The sequence below is a fragment of the Astatotilapia calliptera genome, chromosome 16 (assembly GCF_964374335.1).
Source record: "Astatotilapia calliptera chromosome 16, fAstCal68.1, whole genome shotgun sequence".
Lineage (NCBI taxonomy): Eukaryota > Metazoa > Chordata > Actinopteri > Cichliformes > Cichlidae > Astatotilapia > Astatotilapia calliptera.
The window spans coordinates 12570231-12580981 of record NC_137437.1 but is presented as its reverse complement, the minus strand read 5'-3'; the positions used below and the strand labels follow the sequence as shown (position 1 = coordinate 12580981).

At 38.1% G+C, this 10751-nt stretch overlaps 1 protein-coding gene and 1 long non-coding RNA gene across 2 annotated transcripts; both read right to left on the bottom strand.

Annotated features, from left to right (window-relative positions):
* Positions 1–204: 204 nt before the first annotated feature.
* dnajc15 (DnaJ (Hsp40) homolog, subfamily C, member 15) lies at positions 205–5524 on the bottom strand. The gene is made up of 6 exons (XM_026144654.2): positions 5347–5524; positions 3286–3337; positions 3090–3163; positions 1033–1109; positions 863–933; positions 205–715 (listed from the first exon to the last, which is right to left on the bottom strand). The coding sequence occupies exons 1-6, from the start codon at positions 5449–5451 to the stop codon at positions 645–647; spliced, it is 450 nt and encodes a 149-aa protein (XP_026000439.1). The 5' UTR covers positions 5452–5524; the 3' UTR covers positions 205–644.
* Positions 5525–6951: 1427 nt separating this feature from the next.
* On the bottom strand, positions 6952–7609 carry LOC113008300 (uncharacterized). Its single transcript, XR_003270005.2, has 2 exons — positions 7470–7609; positions 6952–7185 (listed from the first exon to the last, which is right to left on the bottom strand). It is a non-coding gene; the product is annotated as an uncharacterized LOC113008300 (long non-coding RNA).
* Positions 7610–10751: the final 3142 nt, after the last annotated feature.

Here is a 10751-nt window from a genome sequence, read left to right as displayed (position 1 = left end):
AGCATAAAACGGGTTAATGGGTAAATGTATGGCTACAGGTAAAGAAACAGCAGGTAAATTACAAAATGTATGGTTATTTTAAGGTTTGAGTTGCCAAAGGCAGCTTATTGTTCAACATTTCTAATAGAACAGCTGTAAGATAGCTCTGAAACTTTAAGTTGAATACATTTCAACTTGATATCTAAAAATAGATCCTACTGTGAATATTTGCAAATTAAGTTTATTTTTTAACTTCCACATTAAAACATTGAAATATGAAAACCAAGTTTGTTCTCTTGCTGCTTAAATAGATCATTATTCATTATATTTACACAGCCAATAATGAACTCAGCACAATTACTGTTCCATTTTCAGCCAGCTGCCACTAGGTGGTGTATATATCCTTTCAAACCCCTTCATTTAAATACAACACATTACTTCTATGTGTAAAATAACAGCAGGTGGCTTTAAGGATGTATTAACCTTATAATCACAGAGGTGACAAATTCAGTTAAACACAAGTTACTCTGGCAGCTTAACAAAGAATCCTTTTAACGATCCTCTTGAACTTTAGCGGTTTCCCCTGTACGGTATTCATGCTCATTCAAGCAGTACTTTGAAGCTAAGGGGGGATGAAAGTCTTTAGTGCTCATTGACAGTGTGCATCATCGGCGAGTCTCTTTGTCCAAAAGGTCTTTAGCTTCGTTGATCTTGGCAGCGAGATACGGGGAACCACCTGCAAACACAAAAACAATTTTGGTGCAACTCACTAAACCGGCTCTACATGCAGTCTAACAGACAGGTTTTGGTTAGAGGCAACTTTATCTCTTGAATTAATATCACAGATAATCACAGATAACAGATCGATCTGGTTTAGGTTTACCTTTATCCGGATGGTTCAAGACCATAATCCTCCGATGGGCCTCTCGTACCTTGGCTTTAGTGCTGGCTGGGCTGGATGTAACATAATACATCCATGTGATTAATTAGAAATGATAAAAATATGCCACATTTTAGAAGACCAACATTATTTATACCAAAAAGATGCATTACCTGATGCCCAGAATGAGACTGGCCTCTCGTTTGGACATCTTCTGCTCAAAACCTCCTTTGTAGTATGATGAAAAAGTCTGAGGAGACACCACAGTATTAGACCTTTGATTATGTATGCCAAATAACTTTATGATAGAACAGATTTTTTTAGATCATTCCTCTAAAGACAGGCTAAAGCTACAGCACCCTCTGGCTTTCTTTAAAAAGGTTAATAGTCTGAGGAGGAATATATTTCAAACATACTTTTTAAATGACGTGTGAAACACTCAGGGTGACAAATGCAGAACATTTATAAAAAACAGCACATAGAATCTATACCACAAGTGCACACGCAGGCAAAAAAATGCATAAAAGTTCATCAAACCTAAAAATAGTTCCCTTTATTATTTACATGGTTTGGGTAATGACAGGTGAAAAAGACTCAAGACCAGTATTTCCTGAATCCACCTGCCTGTAATATCTGAGATCAACATGTTAACGTGGCACAGTGTGTAGCAATTAGGGCTGCTCGATTATGGCAAAAATGATAATCACGATTATTTTCACTGAAATTGAGATCTCGATTATTTGATGATATTTATTTAACCCTTTAAGACCTACCATAGAACCAAGTCCGCCAGAGCTTATATTATTATTTTTTTTTTTTTTTTTTTTTTTTACATGCTGTAGTGCCATTTTTGGGAGCATTTCAAGTTGCTATACATCAATACAACTGTTATAGCCCATATTTTAATAATATGTATGCATTAAGTCCATAGTAATTACATTAATTGCAAAAAAGCGCAATAAACTACAAAAAAATTGAAAGTCGTTTTTGGTTTGTTTTTTTACATATATTTCTACTTGAGGAAATTTAAGAGGTTTATCCCTCAAAACTTTAAATACAAAAAAGTTGCAAAAAATAGTTTCCCACCACAGGAAATTTATTTTGAGTGTCTTCATAGTTTTATTTTGGAGATACAGCAATTTTTATATACTGCAGGAAAAACAAAAAAAACAAACTATGATGCAAATTTGCAAAGAAAACAGCATCTGCATCAAAATAAACTATTTCCAGCAGTGCAATTTGAGTTCTAAGCATCACAGAAACTATACAGAAAAGTATAGAGTCAAATATGACTTATAAAAACACCAGTATAGGCTTTTAAGGCCTACAAGTAAAAAACTACATTTTCCGCGAAAATGATGTCACTTCCGGTTTCGGACAGGAAATGGCAGACATGCGGTAGTTCGCATCGACGTCTTTTTCAATGTGGGAAGTGTTACAAACAGCTGATCGGATCGGCAAAGGTGTTTCTGGAATATTATGTTTTGTTGCTGCAAGCGCTTTTTATGCAATTTCTGCAAAGCTTTATGTGGAAGGAAACCGTGACCGAGGACAAGCTGATGACATAAGATGTAAGTACAACTCCTCCGGTTTCATATGCAAAACAAATTATTGCGCTAGCTTACAGGGCTCCGGTTCTACAGGGGTTTAAAGGGTTAACAATAACAATGTATTGAATAATGACTTTAAAAAAAATAATATAAAATAGTGTGCAAATACTGATAACAGTGCAAATGTTTGCAATATAAAAAATAAATGAAAAATGTAAACATCTATGTTTAGTGAACTTTGCAGTGTTGCTCTGTGGTGCAGCTACGACACTGTAGCAAAGTTTACACATTATGTCTACTTGATCCACGTCTGACTCCGCCAACCCATAATGTTTCCACACCACTGAAGTTTTTTTTTTACCTCTCTTTTCAACCAAAGGCAGTCACTCTCCTCTCCAAATAACTTCTGCTTAGCTTTCCGAGCTTCCTTTCGGTCCTCTTAATTGTTGTGAGGCGTGTTCGAAATGCAGAGGTGCGCTCGATTTGCCACACGGAGCAGCGCGAGAGTAAAGCACGAGGGAGGGGCTAATAATCGGCTCAGTCATTTTTAATGATCGTTGAAAGCCCAGATCATAATCGTGATTAAAATTCGATTAATTGAGCAGCCCTAGTAGCAATTATTCACCTGGAGTAGATATAAGCATTACAGTGGATGTGCAGGATGTTCATCATTTACTTACTGACGAAGGCATCTTCTTCACAGTTTCAGAGAAGACTTGGCCAAGAGGCTTCCAAAGGTGGAAAGCATACCGGCCTGTAGATTAAACACAAGACATGCACAAGAATTTTAAACCAGAAAAAAAGAAGAAGAAGAAGAAAGCTTTCAAACTACAGAAATAAAAAAAAAAATCAAATTCAAAATCAAACCATTATTACCTGCAAACCCTGCTGCAGCCACACCAAGACCAACTGCAATTAATGTCCGTCCCTGTCACCAAAAACGAAACATCCAGCTGTTAGCACACTGGGTCAGACAGGTCATTCGACACAGATACTTGAGTAACTTCACTATTTAAAGTTAAACTTTATTGACTTGTGTCTGCTGATCATGTTTACAGTGTTTTAAAGCAAATAACCTTTGCTTTAAAACAGACACCTTTTCCTTTGGAGTTCTCTCTATCCCCTCCCATGATCCATAGCTTCAAAGCTGACTCTGGCTTTTCGTCATGTTTCTACAGAAAAAAATAGGCCAAAAATGATGCTTCTCTTGCATCATTTTTGAATGCCCATTTTAAACTTCTAATATCTAGAAACCTACTTCAGCTAGGAACTTAAATTTTTTTAGGGTGTATGTCTGGTACTAGAGCGCTACGAATACAGACCTCAAGGTGAGTAATTATGCCAGAATGCCAGATGCTTCAAGCCCAAACTATTTGGACCTCCGATATCTAAAAACAGACTTTGAGGCGTGTTGCCGATTGTTGTTTACAATTTCTCATATTCGAGGTGTTTTTGTTTCCCCCCCAAACAGTCCAAATGAATGTGAAACTAAATGGTTGCACAGATATTAAAGCCTCATTATCAAAAATAAATAAATAAAAACAAATAAATAAGAAAAAATACATTTTCTTCCAGCTTCCCTGTAATACCAAGTATGACACCATGTACCAAATCCAAATGAACTTTTTTGAAGGCACAAATTTCTCTTCATCATTATATCCTCCTGCCTCCTGACCCACGTTAACACATGGACTGAACATACACACACCCACAATGGACAACTGTACCCTCAAACACACAATAATAACATGGACTGAAACACCACTCACAACCACCAGCACTTTATATAGCCTCTGTAGGAATTATATCTCACTTATCATAACTGCACTACTGTATAGCTCTGTAATAATCATTCTGTACATACGATAATTTTTAACCCTACAACTGTTTACAACTTGCACAGTTCCCATTTCTGTATAGCTGTATATCTCAGATTCTGTAAAGTTATTTATTTCATATTCTGTATAGTTTTTCATATTTACATCCTGTTCATAGCCTGTACATAGCTTGTACTCACTACAGCCTGTACATACTTATAGTTATAGAATATTCACAACATACTTCACACCGTGTACATTATAACATTCCATAATAGACCCATTTCTGTAATATACTCACATATCTATATTATTGCTAATATTTATTGTAATATATCTATATCACTAAAGCACTTCTGGATGGATGCAAACTGCATTTCGTTGCCCTGTACCTGTGCATGTGCAATGACAATAAAGTTGAATTCTATTCTATTCTATATCCAATATTCATCATGGTGATCGCTCTTATTTTCCCAATAACATTTTTAGAAATCATCCCAGTAATGCAACTTGAACTTCTCCGTGTTCATAGTACCAGATATTTAATATAGAAAACTGAAGTAGTGGTAATTTTCTAATACTGATAGTTTACTGTTTCTCGATGCCAGAGATACGTCTAAAACAGCCCTACCTCCATAATTAAATAAATGGGACCTGAAAACGTGCATTTTTTAAAGCGTGTCTTTCCCCTGTTTAAACCTCAGTATATTTTGCATCGTATTTTTTAGGCCTCACAATAAATATTAATGACATCTAAAAGAACCTCTGCAAGGGCTCTGTGTTAACCCATCGACATACAAACGTCACTGTTCCTTGGAGTCATACATGTAACCCACATGTAGCTAGTTGTGGCTAACCAGGTTACGATTCCTCATCTACTGTTGTTTAACCCAGAGAAAATGAAGATTGCACCAATTAGCCCTGAAAGCTCGTGTCTGTGAGACATTCTTTATAGCTTACTTTGCTCAGGTTAGTTCGCTAGCTTCTGTACCTGATGCAATAGACCGACGTGCCGTTAGCGGTCATTGAGGTTACTTAACAGAAGCGTCAGCTGCTATCCAACCACCTCGATTTAGTTTGACAGACACAAAAGTCCTAAGTATTTAAAACAGGTACTTACCAGCTGCCTGTCTATCTCCGCGTCACTTCTAACACTGGTTTTTGGAGAGTACTCAGTGTATCGCATCAGGTCTCCATCCACGGTCATTCCACCGGCGTTCGCCATGTTGCCTCACAACTGTTAAACCCAGAAATGACTTAGAGCACATCCGGTTGTGACTTTCACAATAAAGTCGTCATCTTTGTTGGAATGGGGACTGTGTGGCTAATTGCAGGGAACATTGAGATTTTTTTGTTTAAATTAACTAAATGCCATTAAAAACTCATTTTCTTAATTTAAATGAAATAAACAGAAATGACAGTATGCTTCAAAGTAGTTCAGTTAAAACACTGTTGGAGAAAGATTATTGGATCTCATGATGAAAATGCAAGTTTGCTTACTTGAAGTACAGCATTCCAGTCAAGTCATAGCAAACACCATAAATAAACCAACACTCACCCTACCACAACCCCCCCGGTAATAATAAAAATCGAAATAAAATCTGATGTTTCATCTCCAAAACATAAAGCCACAACATTATTGAACATGTGTGCTCATGTGTCAAACAACGCTATACAATTGTGTATATATCATAAATATACACACAATGCTTTTTACTGAATACTATTTTCATGTTTAGCGCAGAAGAAACTGCAAAAATAGTATTTTCCAAGGACAGCACAAAAAAGAAAAGCGAATTTTAAAAAAATGCCACGGCTTTCCTATTGGTGTAAAAGTGAATCATGTCGACCAATTAAAAAAAAAAAAAGATTTGGCAACCCGTGGGATTTGGTTATTTAGTGAGAGGGGAAAGTTTTGGAAGTGACGGCAGCAAAAAATCCACCAATATAGACTATATTTATATGAAACGAGCATACTTACTGCATTTGGTGTATTTTAACCATATATAATGCATATTACTCGGTTGTCTGGCTGTTATCATTTCTAACTTACTTAGCTGACTATTACAATGACAGGGACACTGTTTGCTTTTTAATGTAGACAACTTTATTTTTACTTCAAGAAATGAAACTGATCATTTCAATTTTTCTGTGATGCCAATTCACAACAAAACTCGCCTGAAGGAACTTTATACCGTAAGCTGAAAACCCTCCATAAGGTGGAGAAATCCCCGACAATCAAGTGAAAGCATAGAGAAAGGAGAGTATAGAGATGAGAAATAACTAGTGGAAAGAGAAGACAGACATTAATGATGTGCAGTGGTGGAATCACTGAAATACAAGATTGAGAAAGGGACCAGGGAAACCTATAGAGTCTGACAATGTTAGTGACATTACACACTGATTCAATATTAGTTTTAGTGGCCTCATTACTGCTGAGATGAATTTTAACAGTCTGTTTTTCAATAGCCAAACGTTTTAAATTTGTTTAAGTGAGATTAAGTGAGGCACTCACGTCATGTAAGAAAAATCAAGTGTTACTCTGCTTGCCCTTCTTTTGCTTCTCTGCAGCGGTGGTCCTCAGCCCGACTGTGATTGAAGGTGTTAACGGACATGTGGCTCCTGCCATCTTCGTAGTTTGCTCTGGCCCTCTCATTTGACCTGTCAAAGCAGTTTTGGTCTGGCTTCCTCTTACTCGCCAAGATGGAACTCTGTTCAAGTGTGATTTGATTGGAAATATTGGAACTGTGTGAGCAGTTTTACAGTGACTGGGCCTGATGAAGTTCAGGCTGCTTCTCTGAGAAGAAGGATGGAGGCCAAGGGTGGGAGTTCTTTTGGGCAGGTTGTCTGGTGTCAGAGGTGGGCTGGTGCAGAGACCCACACCCTTCTGTCCCGCTATCTGACATCCCTGTCTTCTTTTTTTTTTAAGCTGTTAATGTGCTCATAGCAGGACTTAACGCTGCAGACAATGAATCATGCCATATGTTAAATTACTCATTTAAATGATAAAAACATTTTAACATAAAGCAAAGTAATATGTAATAAAATAAAAGACCAGATTATTTTTAATAACCTTATTACTATTAGAGTTCAACAAACATCAGGAGATCACACATTTCTGCGGTTTTATCTGCATAATCCTGAGGCTCGGTGGGGTGGATCTAAAGGGTGATCTGAAAGCAACACAGCACAGCTAAAGAGACTTTGTTTTTTGCCCACTATATGGTCAAAAAGTATACTTACATGTAAGAGGTCATCCAGAGATTTATTCATCTTTTCTCCACGAACTGAATACCAGACTCTTGGAAATACAGTTCAGATGTCTGAAAAGACAGTCTGAAATTTTCTTTGGGGTTGTCCTTGAATCTCCATCATGTATCTCAGCTGAGAGCACAGCAGAACATGTAATCAAACAAGGAGTCCAGCACAGACGTTTAACTGACATGCATCATGTTATCAATCTTTTCTATTAAGCTTGAAATCAAATTCTTCAGAAGAAATAAAAAGCGTTCTTGTATTGTTTTACTTACCATGGCATACTCACTGTACCCAGGGTACAGCAAGGAACCAGTGTACAGACTCAGCCACGCAGCCCAGGGACCATACATCTATGGCTTTTGTAGATGGAAGCCCCAGAATAATCTCCGGAGACCTGATGGACGACAAACAGAAATGATTGTCACATTTTTTGTTTATGTTGACCATTTGGATAAGTATTATTTATGCTACAGCTGAGAAACCCCTAACAGAAATCACAAACACTGGAGTTTGTGTGACTGTGTGAGGAAGAGATTCAATTTGATTCCAGCTACTTACCAGTACGGACAGGTCTGAATGTAAGAGCCCCACTTTGGCAGCTGAGGTGTCATAGGCCAGGTCAAAGTCAATAATTTTATTCAGTATGGCTCTTGGTGATATTTCACCAACATTACATTTTATAATTTCAGGTCTGCGTGTATTGTTCCAAGAGACTTGAGGCAGTGGCGTGTCTAGAAAATTTTTGTTGGGGGGGCCAGGTAGGGGCACAGATTTGGAGAAGGGTGGCAGATAATGTTTAAAAAAAAATTCTACCAACCGTTAACCATAATTCAACAATCCTATAAACCTAATAACCAAATGCACTTTTAACTCTTATTAGAATGAGATTTTAACCACTACGGTGCAAAGTTTTTAGATACTGCGTTGATAAAGTACAAGAGATACAATCAGTGCTTTGTCAGTGTTTATTCAGCATTCAAGGACAGCAATATTTGCATAGTATTTTTACTGACATGTAGTGCACATATGTTTTGGGCAAAAACATTTTTGAATATTAAAATACGAACATTTGTAACAAACAATTGACAAATTAGCCGATGCCAATGTAAAACTTTATCTGCCTGTTAAAAAAAGAAGATAATCTTCTCACAAACTGGTGTTTGATTTTGAAACAGGAAAAAAGTGGGGAAACAAATGAAAAGACTAACATTTGAATAAAACCTGAAAGCAAGTAAATACTTTCTATGCTGCCTTATGGTAAACTTTGGTAATATTGATGTATAAAGAACAACACTGGCTGATGATGAAATACAGTCAGCTGGCATGGTGACACTGCCAGTATTAACCTGCAGGGCTGGACTGGGACAAAAAAATCGGGCATTTTCACTACAGACCAGCCCACCAGGTATTAAAGCTATAAAGCCTTTGACTGAAAACAAATGCTGTTGTGACAGTGATGTACAGTCTTTTTGGTATATGTATGATTTCTATACATTTTACGTCAGATAAAAACTTTGGTTGTAAGATTTAGATAATTATTTAATAAAAGCGAGATATTTTAAATGAGAATAAGAAAGAAAAGTATTTCTTTGTGCCCCCCTTTCCCTGTTAATGCCCTACCTGGCCCCCCTGGCAAAACTTTCCTAGACCCGCCCCTGCACAGTTACCAGCTGTCAGCTACCTAAAAAAGGATCCTGGGGTTATTTGTCTCTCAGAAACAGTTCATAACTTCCCTTCAACTCATTCATGTCACCTAAAAGGTAAACCTGTTTCTCCATCACTGTTCAGCTCTGATGATTCAGTAAGGACATCTCCTGGTTTCATCTTCATGTTTCCCTCTCACCACATATCTAAACAGACATCATGACCAGCAGCTTTACAGCTGTGGCTCCAGCAAACATCAGCTGATACTATAAATTAATATTAAATAAATTCTAACAACAGCTGATCAAGCTTAAACGTGCTGCTGTTGTTTAGCGCAATATCTGCTGGTTTCCTCTTTCTGGCACAAAGTGAGTGATAAATAAATGAGAGAGAAAAGCCGATCAGCTGATCATTGATCAGTTTAATGATTGAAGTAGCAACAGGAGAGGCAGGGGGAGAGAATGAGAGGAGAAGAAGCAGCTGTGCCGCAGAGGGACGACAGAATAACTCCAGCTTTGTGTCTTTTTTCATTCTAGCTAAAGTTCGGGACAAACTGCGTCTCTTCTCAGCTCAATACGAAACGTGTAATATTTTCTCTGAATGAGGGACCATTCCATTTTTTTAAGGAGCCCTTGGCAACTCTACTAACTAACCTTATGAATAAAATAAAGTTCACTATCAGTAACATCATAGCACCCACCCAGCTGGCTAGAACGCAGTATGAGTTATTGCAACTGACAGTAAAAAGTCAGCAACATGAAAATAAACTCCACCTAAACTTAGTTTATATCTGACCCAGATAGACTGCAGGTCATAACTTCTTACCTGAAGTTCAGTTCACCCGACACTCGGACTGGCGGCTGCCTCGGGGCTCTCCTCCTGCCTCCCCTTCCCTCATCCACCTGCTGGCCTCTGTGGAAGCCCCGCCATAGCCACCACCAAACAACTGAGTTATTTTTACACATCAACCTGCATCTGGCCAATCCACCACCTCTCAGTGTTCATGCCATTACAAAAAAAATAAAAAATAAGTCACCGGGCATATGCCCGGTATGCCCGATGGCCAGTCCAGCTATGTTAACCTGCAACCAAATCTGCAGCTCCAAACAGCAATGTTACGACTTAGATTATATCTTATAACTCATAACTCTTATGTTAGCTGCCCTCAGTAGCATACTGTCTGAAATATTCGACGGCTGCAATAATTCTTTAAGTGTTATTTTTTCCTTGGTATTCTAATTTCACCGAAGTTTACTAAACTCAACAAACTTAATATTACTTACCGGGACATTTATTCTGTCCTCATTTTCTTTCACCGAAAAATTGTTTCCTGCGGTGCCGTCTTTCGTGCTTGGCTCTCCTACCTTTGCTAACGTGATGCACATAGCGCAGAAGATAGTCAGGACAATCTACTCACAGGGCTGTCCCGCGGACAAACGTCAAGACCAGATAAGCAGGCTCTAAGGGTGATTCGGCTGTAGCGCCAGGTCGTCCAAGTATCTCCTCGCTTCATCAGCCGAATGAAGCCAGGGTCTTGCGCCGTCAGGAGACGTGATGCGAAGTCGTGCAGGATACAGCAGAGCGGGCTTCAGACCTTGTTTATACAGCTCGGACATCACTTCA